The 20,022-nt window shown below is 40.6% G+C and overlaps 1 protein-coding gene across 1 annotated transcript in view; it reads left to right on the top strand.

Annotated features, from left to right (window-relative positions):
* LOC126252222 (proton channel OtopLc-like) overlaps positions 1 to 20,022 on the top strand; it is a 188,517-nt gene that overhangs the window by 49,633 nt on the left and 118,862 nt on the right. The window contains exons 4-5 of the mRNA XM_049953093.1: positions 2,485 to 2,584; positions 14,452 to 14,614. Coding sequence (XP_049809050.1) covers positions 2,485 to 2,584; positions 14,452 to 14,614 — 263 coding nt within the window. The remainder of the gene's footprint in view (positions 1 to 2,484; positions 2,585 to 14,451; positions 14,615 to 20,022) is intronic.

The raw sequence follows: 20,022 nt of genomic DNA on the forward strand, positions 1-20,022 counted from the left end.
GTTTCTAGCATTTGTAGACTTAGAGAAAGCTTTTGACAACGTTAACTGGAATACTCTCTATCAAATTCTGAAGGTGGCAGGGGTAAAATACAGGGAGCGAAAGGCTATTTACAATTTGTACCGAAACCAGATGGCAGTTATAAGAGTCGAGGGGCATGAAAGGGAAGCAGTGGTTGGGAAAGGAGTGAGACAGGGTTGTAGCCTCTCCCCGATGTTATTCAATCTGTATATTGAGCAAGCAGTAAAGGAAACAAAAGAAAAATTCGGAGTAGGTATTAAAATTCACGGAGAAGAATTAAAAACTTTGAGGTTCGCCGATGACATCGTAATTCTGTCAGAGACAGCAAAGGACTTGGAAGAGCAGTTGAACGGAATGGACAGTGTCTTGAAAGGAGGATATAAGATGAACATCAACAAAAGCAAAACGAGGATAATGGAATGTAGTCAAATTAAATCGGGTGATGCTGAGGGGATTAGATTAGGAAATGAGACACTTAAAGTAGTAAAGGAGTTTTGCTATTTAGGGAGTAAAATAACTGATGATGGTCGATGTAGAGAGGATATAAAATGTAGACTGGCAATGGCAAGGAAATCGTTTCTGAAGAAGAGAAATTTGTTAACATCGAGTATAGATTTAAGTGTGAGGAAGTCGTTTCTGAAAGTATTTGTATGGAGTGTAGCCATGTATGGAAGTGAATCATGGACGATAACCAGTTTGGACAAGAAGAGAATAGAAGCTTTCGAAATGTGGTGCTACAGAAGAATGCTGAAGATAAGGTGGGTAGATCACGTAACTAATGAGGAGGTATTGAATAGGATTGGGGAGAAGAGAAGTTTGTGGCACAACTTGACTAGAAGAAGGGATCGATTGGTAGGACATGTTTTGAGGCATCAAGGGATCACAAATTTAGCATTGGAGGGCAGCGTGGAGGGTAAAAATCGTAGAGGGAGACCAAGAGATCAATACACTAAGCAGATTCAGAAGGATGTAGGTTGCAGTAGGTACTGTGAGATGAAGAAGCTTGCACAGGATAGAGTAGCATGGAGAGCTGCATCAAACCAGTCTCAGGACTGAAGACCACAACAACAACAACATACTGACTGCACTTCACCCACTATTCTACCAATAAACTGAAGTCTACAATCTGCTTTACCCATGGTTAAGCCTATGTGATCATTCAATTTCATATTCTTACAAAGTGTTAAACCCAGGTATTTGTATGCGATGGTCGAGTCCAACAGTGATTCACTATGTTTCTTCATTTTGTGAAGTCCACAATTTTACAGTTTTGAGCATTTAAAGCGAGTTGCCAATCTTTGCTATATCAAGATCTGGCTAAATATTTATGCTGCTTCTTTCAGACAGTACTTCATTACAGATAGCTGTATCTTCTGTAAAAAGTCTGAGATTATTATTAATATTGTCTACAAGGTCATTAATATGCAACATTACCTGGTATTAATTCAAGAGGTTCCGATGCAGTCATTGGAAATGTATCTCTTGTCTATTAGATGAAGTTGGTGCAACATGACAGTGTACTGTCCCATTTTAATATTAAGGTCTGTGAAAACCTAATGACTGAAACCTTCTTTTTTCGATTGAAACAAGTCATGTTGAATGGTCAGTGCAGTCACTGGCTCCCATCAGGTGTGTGGCTCCAGATACACTGAGAATTAATGAAGTTATTCAGCATTTACACAGTGATTTGAAAAATATGTGTGAACTATTTAGAACACTATGAAGTAAAAGCAATTCATTAAGAGATGATTAAGTAATAACTATATATGTAGAGGAATTGAGGTATCATATGTCAATGTGATACTTAAAATATTTAATTAACATTCATTTTGGTAAGTTTATTTGATGAGATGAGTGAAAAACAGTGATTGCTTATATATTTAGTATCCAGTACAAGTACGGTACTAATGAAATAAATTATTAAACTCCAATATGTCAGTGAAATGTACTGATGTTATTGATGTATAAATACTGTAATATCAACATATGAATAATGATATTATTTCTATAAAATATTGATATTTCTGGTATATCATTGTCATCTCTATGGGCAATCAGTAACACTACTTATGAAACTGTGCAGAAAATATTGCTTCAGAAGAAAGACCCATGACACACTGAGCTAAACAGGCCATGCAATGCAAATCTGCCTAAATTTCATTTCTTCTCATCCTGTTGAATGTTATGTGATTTATGGGAAGATCTGCGCACTGTGATGTCCCTTTGAAAGGCACCATAGATTTCATATCTTGTTTGCTTGAAAACAATAATGGCTCTCTGATGGTTCTAGTCTGAAAGAAAATATGCTGCAGTGCAAACTTAACAGGCATTTTCCTTTTTGATCTACTTTCTCTTAGTGATAAGATATTAGCTATCCAAATAGGTTCTGTCATTTTATTAGAATAAATCACATTGATTAGTCCATTCACATAATTGTTTTTATGTGTTTGTCATTTACTTTGCAGGTCTCTAGCATTGGTGACAAGATGGTGCTGCAAATGGCACTGCCACAAAGAATCACACAACAGTCACGACCCAACAGTCTGCCCGTCTCTGTTGATTCTTGTAAGTATGGAAAGATCACCCAATTAGCTTGTCCATTTTACCTTCAAGGATTAATGATAAAAGATTGAAATAACTATCAGACTTTTAGCCATATGTATCATCATCATCATCAGCAGCAGCAGCAGCAGCAGCAGCAGAAGCAGCATATTTAACATCCACTGCTGGATAAAAGTCACTTCTGGGCTTCTCCATGCATTACAATCTTTAGCTATACACATCCATGTTGCTCCTACATATTTCATGCCATCTGTCCGCCTTTCCCCTAATCATTGCCTCAGTCTTTCAATCTGTTGGAAACCAGCAAAATGTTTTTTTATTGTACACTCCTGGAAATTGAAATAAGAACACCGTGAATTCATTGTCCCAGGAAGGGGAAACTTTATTGACACATTCCTGGGGTCAGATACATCACATGATCACACTGACAGAACCACAGGCACATAGACACAGGCAACAGAGCATGCACAATGTCGGCACTAGTACAGTGTATATCCACCTTTCGCAGCAATGCAGGCTGCTATTCTCCCATGGAGACGATCGTAGAGATGCTGGATGTAGTCCTGTGGAGCGGCTTGCCATGCCATTTCCACCTGGCGCCTCAGTTGAACCAGCATTCGTGCTGGACGTGCAGACCGCGTGAGACGACGCTTCATCCAGTCCCAAACATGTTCAATGGGGGACAGATCCGGAGATCTTGCTGGCCAGGGTAGTTGACTTACACCTTCTAGAGCACGTTGGGTGGCACGGGATACATGCGGACGTGCATTGTCCTGTTGGAACAGCAAGTTCCCTTGCCGGTCTAGGAATGGTAGAACGATGGGTTTGATGACGGTTTGGATGTACCGTGCACTATTCAGTGTCCCCTCGACGATCACCAGTGGTGTACGGCCAGTGTAGGAGATCGCTCCCCACACCATGATGCCGGGTGTTGGCCCTGTGTGCCTCGGTTGTATGCAGTCCTGATTGTGGCGCTCACCTGCACCACGCCAAACACGCATACGACCATCATTGGCACCAAGGCAGAAGCGACTCTCATTGCTGAAGACGACCGTCTCCATTCGCCCCTCCATTCACGCCTGTCGCGACACCACTGGAGGCGGGCTGCACGATGTTGGGGCGTGAGCGGAAGATGGCCTAACGGTGTGCGGGACCGTAGCCCAGCTTCATGGAGACGGTTGCGAATGGTCCTCGCCGATACCCCAGGAGCAACAGTGTCCCTAATTTGCTGGGAAGTGGCGGTGCAGTCCCCTACGGCACTGCGTAGGATCCTACGGTCTTGGCGTGCATCCGTGCATCGCTGCGGTCCGGTCCCAGGTCGACGGGCACGTGCACCTTCCGCCGACCACTGACGACAACATCGATGTACTGTGGAGACCTCACGCCCCACGTGTTGAGCAATTCGGCGGTATGTCCACTCGGCCTCCCGCATGCCCACTATACGCCCTCGCTCAAAGTCCGTCAACTGCACATACGGTTCACGTCCACGCTGTCGCGGCATGCTACCAGTGTTAAAGACTGCGATGGAGCTCCGTATGCCACGGCAAACTGGCTGACACTGACGGCAGTGGTGCACAAATGCTGCGCAGCTAGCGCCATTCGACGGCCAACACCGCGGTTCCTGGTGTGTCCGCTGTGCCGTGCGTGTGATCATTGCTTGTACAGCCCTCTCGCAGTGTCCGGAGCAAGTATGGTGGGTCTGACACACCGGTGTCAACGTGTTCTTTTTTCCATTTCCAGGAGTGTATTTAGCGTCCATTAACACTGTTACATATTCTACTCACCTTCATTTCATCTTTACAACAGTCATAATTACATCATCTATTTGTTCCATGATCCATTTATTTGATTTTCTGTCTCTTCTAGTAATTCCTGTCGTGAATCTCTCCACAGCTCATTGAGAATTCCTATTTTTGAATAATTTTTCTGGCCATACTGAATAGCACATTGCCCGAATGGGGACTTCCCCCCAATATCTAATAAGATTGTGTCATCTGTAAACAATAAGATCTGTCCAATTCATGTATGAATATCAGGAAGTAGTGAAACTGGCAATGGTTTGCAGTTGCTCAATATGTATGGGAATTGGATACATGTCCTAATCTCCTTCTACCCCTCTCTCTGTCCATCTCCCCCTTCCCCTCTCTTTGTCAGTCTGCTTATCCTCCCACCTCTCTCTATCACCTCCTCTCCCCTCTCTCAGCCCATCTCCTCCTCCTTCTCCTCCTCCTCCATTCCCTCTCTGTCTGCCTATCTCTTTCTCAGGGCCTGCTTAAGGATTTCTGTCACCCCATGTGAAAATTTCAAATTCTACCCCCCACCCCCACCCCTTCTCGTCTATGCATTTTCAGACATTGTCAACTTTTTTCACAATGTCATTCATCAATGATGTCTTATTTTCATATATCACACTTACTCATCTGTCTTTTTGATGTGAATGTGTCTTTAAGACCATAGCCAGGTGTGAGCCACCAGTCAGTGAAGCATAAGTGAAATGTTTACAGTGTGATGCATCTTGAGTTACTACACCAAAACTAATTATGTCAGCCAAAATTAAATTATACCACTCACAGAGTATAAAACTGAAATCTGTTCAATTTCTCTTGTTATCAGAACAGAGTGGATCATGTGATGTTGAGAGAGGAGCTTCATGAATGCTGCAGGGAGTGTGACAAGTAGGGAGTGAAGTTCTTGCAGTACTTACAAAGCTCACAGATTGTGCTCATTACTGATTACTTTTAGTGGCATAAATAATGCATTGGAGAAACAGGTTTCAGAAAGCCCTTATTTTTGTAGACATTTATCTTCACATGCAGAATATATTCATAACACACAACAAAGACAAAGACACAAATCCACCAAGTTCACTGCATACTGAATGACTGTTCACTACAGCACTGCACAGTGGCAGCTTGCTTATGTTGTTAGAAATTGCAGAAGGATGGAATTTTTCAAATCGTGTCAAAGAGTTCTGAGCAGAAAAAGGATCTCAGGTAACAAGACAAGTAAACAGGCTATAGTGTTAATTGACAAGAGAAGGAAGTACAAAAATGTTCAGGAAAAGACAGGAATATCACAAAACAAGTCACTTACAATGAAGTGAATAGGAAGGGTAGAGATACCTAGTCTGGACTCAAAAGACTGTGGCACGTAATGGGAGGGACATATTTTACTAATTATGTATTTATTTATTATAGTATTGATTGACATAAGAAGGAAGTACAAAAACTGCAGTGCTTCATTTGTCATCTGTTTCATAGTGCCACAGATAATTTCCAGTAAGTCACTAGATTTTGTGAAAGCAATTGTATTTCCAGCTTATTCCCACACTTCTTCATTTAAGCACAACTTTCATTGTCTTATTTAATACATCCGTTTGGAGATATATAAAAATTTAAAAGATCTTGCTGCCCCTAAAAATCTTCCATCCTGGGCAGTGGCACGGTCGCCCCCTCCTCCCCTAGAGCTGGCCGTGCTCCTCCTCCCCCCTCTTTATGCCTATTTGCTCTCCCTGTTCTCCGACCATCTACTCCAGTACCTCTCTCTGATCTTGACACTTGTTTATTGTTATAACAATTTCAGGTTCTGTAGTAGTAGGGCTGTTCTAGTCATAAGCTGACAAGCCATAAATACATCTTTTCTGTTTTCTGTGAAAACCAGCTGCAAGGAAGCAAACAAAACAGAACATTTTTGTGTGCACAACTTTTGTTTAAAAACATATATAATAAGAAATAATGTGTCAGGAAGAAACAGTTCTTCTAAGGGTTTAAATGCCTTTCTCACAATAACTATTGTGAGAAAGAAAACATAACTGCATATATTCACAGCAGAGCAAAAGGCAGCATTTACTTTCTCATGATTGGTTTTAACAGAAAACCTGTACATTGTCATTTAAAAACACGTGTACCCTGTATCCATATGAATGTTTCATATTTTTACACACACACACACACACACACACACACACACACACACAAAGAGAGAGATTATATATATATAATATATATATTATGGCCATCCAAATGTTCATTAGGGTACATGTGAAAATATGAAGTAAATTGATCAAGAACTTTTCAAGATGCTTGGTAACAATGTTTCCCCTTTATTTATATGTCTGTGTGTGTGCATGTGTGTTCATTAGAGTAGCAAGTAAAAGTTTGAAATAAATTGGTCAAGTACTTTTTGAGATTTTTGGCAACAATGTTTCCCCTTTCTATATTAAATATCTATTTATATATTATAAGATAACGCTCCAGTAGGTATATAAAACACCTAAGTATTTTAATGGAACATTTGTGTCAAAATTTCAAAGCAATTGATGAAAAACCTTCGGTATTACTGAGGCAAATTGTATTCTAGCATCTGTCCACATGTCATTAATCCTTGGATAGATACCATTTGTCATCTAACTTGGACCATAAGATAGTGAGGGCGACACTATAAAATCATAGCACTTCAATTTGCTCACCAAGGTCTAGTGTGATATGTAGTCAAATGCTTTAACTGTCTTACAAAGTGTTATGGATTTCTACTATTTATGTGCATTCATTATCTTTGATACTAGAACAGACACTGTCATAGCTGTGGACAACACTTTTCAAAATCTGTTCTTATCTTCAAAGTGACAGAGCATTTTAAAAGTCTGTGAAAATGTCAGAAGAAAAGTATTTGTTACAGTGTTAGTGATTCTACAATTTCAGAAGTATTTTTCTTCAGGATAGCATAGAACATTCTATTTTAGTATGGATTCTGAAGGCCTGTAAGCTTTCATGATGCTCATTGTCCCATAGGGATGCACTTTCTTCCACCCACCGTAAAAAAAAAACTTGTGTTTTATCACAATATTTGCAGGGCCTAACCCCAAATCTGGATTCTCATTCACATTTTTTCCCACTGTTCACACAAAATTCAAACAACCTACTGGGACCCAACTTTATATGTACAAAAAGATTAACAGTGATTGACAGAGTTTATTATTAATTATTTATAATTTTTGTATTGACAATTCTATCTAAAACTAATCAGATATTCAGTATTAAGTATGATAATAAATGGAAATATTGTTCTGTGTCTGAGCAGCTGCAGTGTTCAAAGAGAACTGTGCTTTTTTCAGTTATACTATTCTAGAGTGATTATTCCATGATAAACACACTAACCAAGAAAATTGTTATGCACTGGCCTCTGTTGTATAAAACTGATGATATATGGCAGAGATAGAGAGACTGTAGGGGAGCGGGGGGGGGGGGGTTGTTCAAATAGGAGAGTGAGAGATAGAGTGGTGGGAGAAGGCTGTACATCATCTGGATGGGGAAGGAGTGGTGTAGACAGAAGAGAGAAGGGAAAAGGTAAGGTGAGGCAGTGGGAAATCAGTTAGTGGAGGCTTAGGCCAGGGGGATTGCGAGAGCACAGGGCATACTGTTAGAGATATAATTTCCACATATATAGTTCAAAGAAACTAGAGCTGGAAGGGAGAATCTGAATGGCTCACATAGTGAAGCAACTGTTGAAGTCATTTGCATTGTGGTGCGCAGCATGTTTGACAAGTAGGTGGTCAAGTTTGCAGTTTGCTACTGTTTGGTGGTGACCATTCAAGTGAGTAGACAGTTGGTTACTTGTTATGTCCACATAAAATGCTGTACAGTAATTGCAGTGTTGCTGATATATAACATGAATGCTTTCACATGTGGCCCTGTCTCTTCCAAAATAGGAAATGACAGTGGCTGGACTGCAGGGGAGGAGGTAGAAGGTACTTAGTGGGTACACAAGATAGGTATTACATCTGGTTTGACCACAAGGGAATGACCCATGGAGTCCCTGATTGGGAGCAGGATATGAACAGGGATGGACAAGGATATTCTGTAGATGGGTTGGGTGGCAGAACATTATGTTGGATTATGTGGGTAGAATATTCCTCATCTCAGGACGCGACGAGAGTTACTTGAAGCCTTGGTGAAGGATGTGGGAGAACTTTTCACCCTGGCCTTGAAAAGCTCGACCCCAGTCCACTCAGTGATATTTTCTGCCATATAAAAGGCAGGATGGACCAGAAGTCAACTGTCTACGTGCATGAATGGTCACTTCCAGACCGTGGCAAACCACAAACTCGACCATATGTGTGCTGAACATGCTGCGCACCACCACACTAATGACTTCAACAGCTGCTTCACTATGTGAGCCATTTAGGTACTTCCAGAAGCAGTTTATCTGAAGTATGCAGATAGAAATTGTTTCTCCAGCATATCCTGCACTCTAACAATGCTCCTGGCCTAAACCACCACTGATCTGTTTTCTACTGCCACGTATTACCTTATCCCTTCTCTCTTCTGTTCACACCAGTGTTTCCCCCATCCAGATTATGTACTGCCATCTCCCACCATCTTGCCTCTACTCCCCCCCCTCCCAACATGCAGGCATTCTCTCTCTCTCTCTCTCTCTCTCTCTCTCTCTCTCTCTCCCTCCCCTCTCCCTCCCTCCCTCTCCTCCCCTTCCTCTCTGTCTCTCTGTGTCTCTCTCTCTCTATCTCTCTCTCTCTCATTCTCTCCCTCTCTCTCTCCCTTTTCCACCCCTCTCCCTTTTTCTCTTCCCTCCATGTCTCCCATCTCAAATCTATCTTCCTCTCCTTGTCTCCCCTACATTTACCTCCCTTTCCCTGCTCTCTCCCACACCTTCTTCCTACCCCATATATTCTCTACCTTCTGAACACTTTTGTCTTGTTGTGCATCCACTGATTCATCTGTGGAAAGACGTCCCTCACACTATCCCCTCCTCGTCTTGTGTGTCCTTCCCTAGTTCCTCCCCACCTCCATCTGCCCAGATAACTGCTATCGATAATCAACAGCCAGTCTTGCTGTGGCCACTGGCATGTGTGTTTTGGCATTTGTATTGTTGTGTATGTGTGTATACGTGTGTACATCTACTAAAGAAAGAAATAGTATAAAAATATATTTCTGTTGTGCATTCCTGTGCATCATACGTCCACACATCAGTCAGCTGTGGGTGATGTTTGCTGTTCCTTTATTTTATGTATGAGCGAAATTCGGAAATTAATGCACAATAATTTGAATACCAAAATGTTTAATATGAACATAAAAAAAACAAAATCACAAATGAACATATATCTTTTACCTACTTTTCTACATAATCAACAATGTCCTCAATACATTTCTCCCAACATGGTACCCGTTTCAGTATGCCCTGTTCATAGAAGTCCATTTGGTGGGAGTATAGACCCCTGTGGACTTCTGATTTCATTCCACATCGGTCACAGAGTGTTGGACAGCCAGAAATTTCTTCAAGGGGCCAAACAGTTGAATGTCTGATGGTGCAAGGTCCAGACTGTATGGTGGATGCTGGAGTACTTCCCACAGAAACAGCAGCATGAGGGCAAGCATTGTCATGAAGAAGTTTGACACTATCAGCATTAATGTTGTGGCATTTGTCATGAAGGGCATGATGCAACTTGACCAAAGTTTTAATGTAGGCTGCAGCATTCACAGTGGTTCTGTGTTCAGCCAAGTCCACCACTAACACATGATGCATATCCCAGAACATTGTCACAAGCACTTTCCTAGCAGATTGAGTTACTCTGAATTTTTTCCTACTGAGGAACCAACGTGTTTCCAGTCTGCAGAGGCCTTTTTGGTCTTGAGGGTGTAGTGGTATACCCATGACTCATCACCAGTGACGATTCCTTTCAGAAAGTCATGCCCTTCTGTGGCTTAATGCATTATGTGATCCAAGTTTGTCATCACTTGCTAGCCCTTTTGGTTTTCTGTCAGATTTTTAGGCACCTAGCAAGCAATATCTCTACAAAATTTCAATGTATCATGAACAATATCATACACCGCAACATAAGAAGTGTTGAACTGCTGTGATAAGGTTCATAGTTGCACATGCCAGTTGTTCAAAATTGCCACCTCAATGGCTCCAACATTATATGGGGCTGCAGCTGTTACTGGTGAAATGCAAAGGTTCACATGGCCTTCTTGGAAGAAGGACATTGCTACAGTCCATAGAGTTGTCCCCATACACACCATGTGTGTCCCTGTGAATTTCAGTCAGTTTATGTCCTTTGGCCCACAGATATCGAACTGTGCTTTGCTGCTCTACACAGGTTGATGACTGTAAAATGTGTCCCATGTTTGTTTCATAGTTCAGGCTTCTCTCACTAGAGCTGCACATGAAAACAAAATACCACCTGTAGTGCAAACTTCAATCTATGTCATCATGTAATTTCAATATCCCTGCTGCAGTACCAGAGGAGACAAAAATTTTTGTGCATTACTTTCCAATCTCCCTCCCCCAAAAAAAGCACCCAGAAGACATGGTTAGATGTCAATGTAACTTCATGCACATTCACACCACCAGCAGATATGTAAATGATTAGAACTGCAGTTGTCTGTGACAGGTAGAATAACAATCAGAGTGAATTAGTGTTGTTTGTGCATATTGATGTTACCAGGCCTGCTGGGGAGTATAGGGAGTGTGAACAGTATCAGGTGTTGAGTGATCATTGTGAAGTACACACAGAGATGTCGCATACTTATATGAAACAGCGTTATCAGGTCCTGACAGAGTTCGACAGGAGCTTCATTATGGATCTCTATTCAGACAGAAGGTTGAATCATACTATATCCAGATTTCTGGGGCATCTGGATATGATAGTGGCCCATTGTTGGACTGCATTGAAACATGAGAGCAGGCATACTCACCATCAACATCCTGGTTGACCACATCTGGCCACTACAAAGGAAGACTGCCACACAGTGCTCCAAGCACATTGTAACCCTTTCGCATTTACGCCTGCCATCCTCATGTGTTCCCTCTCATGCAACAGTATCATAGTGCCAATTTTCAGCAGGACAGTGCTCATCTACGAATAGTAGTTGCATCTCTATAAACTGCTTGCATGTTGACGAGGTACTTCTGTGGTCAGGAAGGTCCTCAGATCTGTTCCTGAAAGAACATGAGGGATCAGCTCGGATATCAACTCCTTCCCAGTGGCAGTATGTGGGATATCAAGGACCAGTTACTACAGTTGTGGCCAGCTTTACTCAGGAGAGGTACAATTGTTTTATGGCACCCATCCCAACTGAATCAGTGCCGTGGCAGTCGCAGCATGTTACTGCTAAGTGGGCTCATACTACGAAGTTCTTTGTAAATTTGACACAGTTTTGTAATGTCTGAAATAACGTCACATATCCTTTCAAACTACTAAGTTTCATTTCATTTCTTCCTCCCCTTCTGGATCTTCAATTTTTCTGTCAGGCAATGTATATTATGAAAGGAATATCTGATAACCAATACTTCAGATTTTTTGCCCATGGTACACAGTTTTCTCCTCATGTCTAGACACTCCTGTTTAAAAGTTTTGGTCATAGTACAGCATTCCTCCCTGAGAATTTGGGTAGAATTAAAAAGATAAGCATAAATTATTTTTACATCTTATAGCATAATTTTGTGGTTCTTAATTTGATTACTGTGACACTTTCTTTTCATTATTTTCATCATAAATATTACATATGAAAATCATGCCTAAACTATTGAAACAAAATACTGTACCTAATTTGTTGAAAAAATTCTGTGTCACATGTATTGTCAAGTGTACTAAACATTTTGTCCTAGCTTTCATAATATCAATATTTTTATTGATATTGATTACATTTGTTGTATAGTGAATCTCATGTAGAGGAGTGTTTGGGGTACGGAAAGAAGTGAAGGACATATATTTTGATTATTTTCTTCATGTAGTGTACCATGCATTTTATTTAAGGGCAATAAAATTAAGTGACTTAATGTTATTGTTTTTCAATGTAACTGTTAATTGCAAAAGCATCCAAACAACTAATTTTAAGAGATTTTGATGACATACCAGTACTCATTATCCACAAGGTAACGTGGCAAGTTGTTGAAAAAATGTGTACCTGATTAATTTTCGTACAACTCTTAATTCACAAAGTTTTTGTAACAGTTGATTTTGTTCCTTATATTATGTTCATTCTTTTTGATGCATTATTGTAGCTATCCTGTAAATAGAAGAGTACTGGATCTATAACAAATATAGAAATAACAAAAATGTTATGTTAGTAGTACTTGCCTAGTACAAGTGCTGAACTTAGTTGTCAAATCTTTCACATGGTGTATGTACAGTGACAAATAAGAGTTTGGTAATGATGTGAATTCAAAAGGTATTATTGTGTGAAGTGCGATGATCTTTTACAAAATCTATATAATTAATAGTGAAAACTGGCATGGGTGAAGTTATATGATAATATAAGCAAAAACTTTCCAGTGAACATGAATCTGCAAATGAATCATTCGTGAGATGATTGTGAATGTGTGATTATGAGCCATTACTGCCTTCAGCAAGAAATATTGTCTTATTTACTACAAAAGTATTAGAAATTTAACCTCCTGATTAAGTTCTCATCTAATTATAAATTTAATGTTACACATGCTATTCACGCATCATCACATGAACAATGTTTGTCACTGAAGGTGTAGATGAGGATCACAGATGGTCTTCTCACTCAGCCACCTATAAAAAACAAATAAAAAAATTTAAGTGATTGATGAGGGTATCTTCACTTTGCTGTGGAATCTTCGGAGATTGCTGGAGAATATGCCCCTGGTGCAATGCTAGGGAGTGTCGTACATATATGATGGGGAACATTTTGCTTCTGATGTAACCACCTATATTGTCCAAGAGGGATAGGAGGAGAGTGCCTGTCCTTGGTCTCCAAGATTACCTGACTTCAATCCTCAGAATTTTTCTGTTTGGGGTCATCTCAAAAGTGAAGTTTACATTACTCCTGTTGATAAATTGAAGAACTGGAATTGCGATCTGTGCAGCCTTGTCAACATTTACAATATGATCCAGAAATGTGTGAAAGAATTCATAACTCAACTGCTGAGAAGAGACCATTTTGCATTGAAATGTGAGAACAACATGTAAAACAAATCTTTTAATAGGTGTGAGTGTACAGTGAGTTGTAAGGTGTAATACTCTGAAGCACTGTTATATTTCTTAAGAATGTCATCAAAAAGTTATATTTCAGCTAAGTTTATATTAATCAGAGCAGTATTCCACACTCAGTGGCAGTTCATAACCACACATTTGCAGTTATCTCACAAATGGCTCATTTGTGGACCCATGTTTACGGAAACATTTTTACTTCTATTACACTATATTTTTACTCATGTTAGTTTTTGTTTCCTGTATTCATTATGAATAAAACAAGAAATATCTAGAAAGGTTACCTACATAGTCACATTACAAGACACGAGGATGATGTCCCCTTAGGAGGAAAAAAATAGGTCACTTCAATGTGAGCTATTGCTTCAGAATGGCACAATAGTCAGAATCATGAATGTAAATGAATATGTTTAGTGACAGTAGATACTGAAAGAATGTGAACACAAGTAAACAGAAAATAATCAAATATTATAGTGTTTATGAATTCATTCAGATATGCTGAGAGGTATTTCCAAGTGCAGAGCTGAACTGAGTTATTTTAAGTATCTTGTCAATAGTATGATTTCATGTCTGGCACACAACCTGATTTCTAATATGTCTCATATGTGCAACCTGATAAATAAAGATATTACAAACTTATCATTTATCAAGGACTCTGTTATGACTTCATGTGAAACTATGCACTGAAATAGGAAATATTACACTAATGATAAACTATTTTATTTGGACACTGTGGATTTAAAGTTTTGATCAAAATATTTGTGTGCTTAAGGAAATTCATCATAACATATTGCACTGCCTGACAGATTGTTTTGAAGAATCAGACAGATAACTTGTTTGTGGCAAAATTTTTAATCACTTAGTTTGATACAAACTAAAGACGTCTGTTTTTCAGATTCCGCCTCACAAAGACGAACCATTAGTGCTTCAAGTAGTCGACAAGATCTGCTGCCTAGGTCAGCGAGCCGTCAGTCGAATGACTCGGCATTTCTTGGATCCTTAGTATCAACTACAGATCTTGCACCAACTGAGCAACGGGAGAAGATTAGGTCTTTCTGGTAAAAACAACTTTTATATATTTTCCTGGTAGTGTGGCACCTAAGCAAAATGCTGTGTGTTAAGTATTCCACACTCTGTTTGAAAGCATCAGTCAAGTTGAGATGATCAGCAGTAACATTATGTTTCTTCAAGTACAAGAACTCTACAGATAAACAAACACTTCCCAACTCTGTGCTGTAACTACACATATCAAAAAAAAAGTTTTGCATCACCTTGGTTCTGAGAGTTCCAGAATCTGTACAGAAAATTGGAATAGAGATCAACATAAACGTCATTTCCACCCTTTTTATTGCTCATGAAAACCACACATTGCATGTTGTACCACCATATAGCGAGACCTTCAGAGGTGGTGGTCCAGATTTCTGTACACACTGGTACCTCTAATACTCAGTAGCACATCCTCTTGCGTTGATGCATGCCTGTATTCGTCCTGGCATACTATCCACAAGTTCATCAAGGCACTGTTGGTCCACATTGTCCCACCCCTCAATGGCAATTTGGCATAGATCCCTCAGAGTGGTTGGTGGGTCACATCATCCATAAACAGCTCTTTTCAATCTATCCCAGGCATGTTCAATAGGGTTCATGTCTGGAGAACATGCTGGCCACTCTAGTCGAGTGATGTCATTATCCTGAAGGAAGTCATTCACTACATGTGCATGATGTGGATGCGAATTGTTGTCCATGAAGACGAATGCCTTACCAATATGCTGCTGATATGGTTGCCCTATTGGTCGGAGGATGGCATTCACGTATCGTACAGCCGTTGGAGACGTGTTTGGAGGCAACCCGGTCAGGCTGAACGCCTTAGTGACACTGTTCAGCGAGTGCAGCAAGGTGGAGGTTCCCTGCTGTTTTGGGGTGGCATTATGTGGAGCCGACGTACGCCGCTGGTGGTCATGGAAGGCGCCGTAACCCCTGTACGATACGTGAATGCAATCCTCTGACCGATAGTGCATCCATATGGGCAGCATATTGGCGAGGCATTCGTCTTCGTGGATGACAATTCGCGCCCCCATCGTGCCTTCCATGACCATCAGCGGTGCACGTCGGTCCCACATAATGCCATCCCAAAACAGCAGGGAACCTCCACCTTGCTGCACTTGCTGGACAGTGTGTCTAAGGTGTTCAGCCTGACCGAGTTGCCTCCAGACATGTCTCCGATGATTGTCTGGTTGAAGGCATATGCGACACTCATCGGTGAAGAGAATGTGATGCCAATTCTGAGCGGTCCATTTGGCATGTTGTTGGGCCCATCTGTACCTTGCTGCATGGTGTCATGGTTGCGAAGATGGATCTCACCATGGACGTCGGGAGTGAAGTTGTGCATCATGCAGCCTATTGTACACAGTTTGAGTAGTAACACGACTTCCTGTGGCTGCACAAAAAGCATTATTCGATGTGGTGGCATTGCTGTCCGGGTTCCTCTGAGCCATAATCCACAGGTAGCAGCCATCCACTGTGGTAGTAGCACTTGGGTGGCTTGGGCAAGGCATGTCATCAACAGTTCCTGTCTCTCTGTATCTCCTCCATGTCTGAACAACATCGCTTTGTGAATTTTAATTGTTTGAACAAACATCGCTTTGTTTAACTCTGAGACGCCTGGACACTTCCCTTGTTGAGAGCCCTTCCTGGCACAAAATAACAATGCAGACATGATCGAACTGTGGTATTGACTGTCTAGGCATGGTTGAACTGCAGACAACATGAGCTGTGTACCTCCTTCCTGGTGGAATGACTGGAACTGATCGGCTGCCAGACCCCTCCGTCTAATAGGCACTGCTCATGCATGGTTGTTTACATCTTTGGGTAGGTTTAGTGACATCTCTGAAGAGTCAAAGGAACTGTGTCTGTGATACAAAATCCACAGTCAACGTCTACCTTCAGGAGTTCTGGGAACTGGGGTATGCAAAACTTTTTTTGATGTGTGTAGAACCTTCAACAGCCTGAATAATATCCACTTGTCTGAACACATTTGTTACTATGTCTCCTATGAAGATACATACCAATATTAGAGGGTTCATCTCAAGTGTGCATAAACCTTCAGATAAGCTGCTGACTGTGTTTTGCATTCATATTCCCAATGTCATAAAAATTATGCTTTCTGTCACATGAGCCACATAATGTCCTTAACCTTCCAGTAGGAAGAGATATTCATGAAGCACAATGTAAATATTTGTCATCATAGGGCAATGCTGGTGTACTTGCATAAATATGAAGTGTTCTTAAGTAAAGAATTATATACAGCATGTATCCATTAAAGTGTAAGACTTCATTTAGCTCTTTGAACTGCAAAATGTTGATGTATCACAGACTCTTCCAGTCAACACAAATAATAAATAATCATGTTTCTTCCTTTGCTGGTGGCATAATTACTATACAAAGTACTGGTGCTTATATATATTTTAAGCATTCAGTCATAAGAGAAAGTAGTAGTAGATCCAAAATGTAAACCCATGGTATATGCCTTGCCTGTAGTAATTTGTTTCCAGCCAGGAGAATAGTACCAATTTTATCAATGTCTAGGGCAAACAGGATTACGCTCACCAACATACCATTGTTGTAACCCAAACTTAGATCAGTTATTAGCAGTAATGTACCGGCATTTCAAATCTGCAATAGCTTATCTTGCACTTGCATTGACATGTGATCTTGCAATGTTAATCACTTAAATATGTTACCTAGACAAATGTATTTCTGAAATTTTATTACTCTAAATTAATTATTTGTTGTTGTTGCAAATTTTTTTCCCTTCAGTGTATGTATCAGTCATCTCCCCCCCTCAAATGCTTTTATGGAATGTGCACTGTGCCAGCGTGGTGGGGTCTCATGTACTTGGGAATTGAGTGGCGGACCTCAATCTGTGCTTCACTCAGTGTTCAGTTTCTGCTGCATTTGGAGCATTTTAAATGCTGTAGCCTGCACTTGAATAAGCTGAAATCCATTGTCCTTGTTGATGAATCTCTCAGGTAGCTGGATTTAGACAGCCTCCTTGTGTACAGTCCCAATAGTGGGATGTGTTTTGAAGAACTTTTGTATCTTCGTATATCATTTTGTGGTTCCTTTCAAGGTAGTGTTCAGAAACTGCTGATTTTGTGGACTGTTGGAGGTCATTGTGTCGTTTATGTTCTGTGCACCTTTCTTCAATTTGTGAATGGTTTGTCCAACATATGCATTCTCACACTCACATTGTATGTAATACACTCCAGATTTCCGGTGTCCCAGGTCATCTTTTACTGTCTCTAAAAAGGAATTTTGTCTTTGCTGGTGAGTGGTACATGCATTTAATATTTTTGATGGTAAAACAATATCAGTTTTTTGAGATGTCTTGCCCACATTTGGAATGTAGGCTATCTTTTTCGGTTGGTGTAGTCTTTTGCCTGAAGGTGCACTGATTTTGTCAGTTGCTATAGCAGTTTTTCTGGAACATGTCCTTCAGGTGGTCCAGTTTAGGTTTCAAGCTTTGTTCATCAGAAATCACACGATCTCTGTGGACCTGCGTGTTTAGTGCTCCTTCCCTTTATGATGGGTGGTGTCAACTAGAGGCGTGAAGATTCTGGTCCGTGTAGGTTTTCTTCTGATAGACGCTGTGTCCTGTTGTTCCATTTGGTTTTCTCCATACCAGAACATCCTGATATGGCAGCTGACAATTTTGCTCTTCCTCCATTGTGAACTGAATTTAGTTGTGGATAGAACCATGGACCTTGCCGTTGGTGGGAGGGCTTGTGTGCCTCAGCGATACAGATAGCCGTACCGTAGGTGCAACCACAATGGAGGAGTATCTGTTGAGAGGCCAGACAAATGTGTGGTTCCTGAAGAGGGGCAGCAGCCTTTTCAGTAGTTGCAGGGGCAACAGTCTGGATGATTGACTGATCTGGCCTTATAACACTAACCAAAACGACCTTGCTGTGCTGGTACTGCGAACGGTTGAAAGCAAGGGGAAACTACAGCCGTAATTTTTCCCGAGAGCATGCAGCTTTACTGTATGTTTAATGATGATGGCGTCCTCTTGGGTAAAATATTCCGGAGGTAAAATAGTCCCCCATTTGGATCTCACGGCAGGGACTACTCAAGAGGGTGTCGTTATCAGGAGAAAGAAAACTGGCGTTCTACGGATTGGAGCGTGGAATGTCAGATCCCTTAATCGGGCAGATAGGTTAGAAAATTTAAAAAGGGAAATGGATAGGTTAAAGTTAGATATAGTGGGAATTAATGAAGTTCGGTGGCAGGAGGAACAAGACTTTTGGTCAGGCGAATACAGCGTTATAAATACAAAGTCAAATAGGAGTAATGCAGGAGTAAGTTTAATAATGAATAAAAAAATAGGAATGCAGGTAAGCTACTACCAACAGCATAGTGAACGCATTATTGTGGCCAAGATAGACATGAAGTCCACGCCTACTACAGTAGTACAAGTTTATATGCCAACTAGCTCTGCAGATGACAAAGAAATTGAAGAAATGTATGACTAAATAAAAGAAATTATTCAGATAGTGAAGGGAGACAAAAATTTAATAGTCATGGGTGACTGGAATTCGGTAATAGGAAAAGGGAGAGAAGGAAATGTAGTAGGTGAATATGGATTGGGGCTAAGAAATGAAAGAGGAAGCCGCCTGGTAGAATTTTGCACAGAGCACAACTTAATCATAGCTAACACTTGGTTCAAGAATCATAATAAATGTATGCGTGGAAGAAGCCTGGAGATACTGACAGGTTTCAGATAGATTATATAATGGTAAGACAGAGATTTAGGAACCAGGTTTTAAATTGTAAGACATTTCCAGGGGCAGATGTGGACTCTGACCACAATCTATTGGGTATGAACTGTAAATTAAAACTGAAGAAACTGCAAAAAGGTGGGAATTTAAGGAGATGGGATGTGGATAAACTGACTAAACCAGAGGTTGTACAGAGTTTCGGGGAGAGCGGAATGGGGGAAAGAAATACAGTAGAAGAAGAATGGGTAGCTTTGAGGGATGAAGTAGTGAAGGCAGCAGAGGATCAAGTAGGTAAAAAGACGAGGGCTAGTTGAAATCCCTGGGTAACAGAAGAAATATTGAATTTAATTGATGAAAGGAGAAAATATAAAAATGCAGTAAATGAAGCAGTCAAAAAGGAATACAAACGTCTCAAAAATGAGATTGACAGGACGTGCAAAATGGCTAAGCAGGGATGGCTAGAGGATAAATGTAAGGATGTAGAGGCTTATCTCACTAGGGGTAAGATAGATACTGCCTACAGGAAAATTAAAGAGACCTTTGGAGAAAAGAGAACCACTTGTATGAATATCAAGAGCTCAGATGGAAACCCAGTTCTAAGCAAAGAAGGGAAAGCAGAAAGGTGGAAGGAGTATATAGAGGGTCTATACAAGGGCAATGTACTTGAGGACAATATTATGGAAATGGAA

Source organism: Schistocerca nitens, chromosome 4, assembly GCF_023898315.1.
Source record: "Schistocerca nitens isolate TAMUIC-IGC-003100 chromosome 4, iqSchNite1.1, whole genome shotgun sequence".
Taxonomy (NCBI): Eukaryota; Metazoa; Arthropoda; class Insecta; order Orthoptera; family Acrididae; genus Schistocerca; species Schistocerca nitens.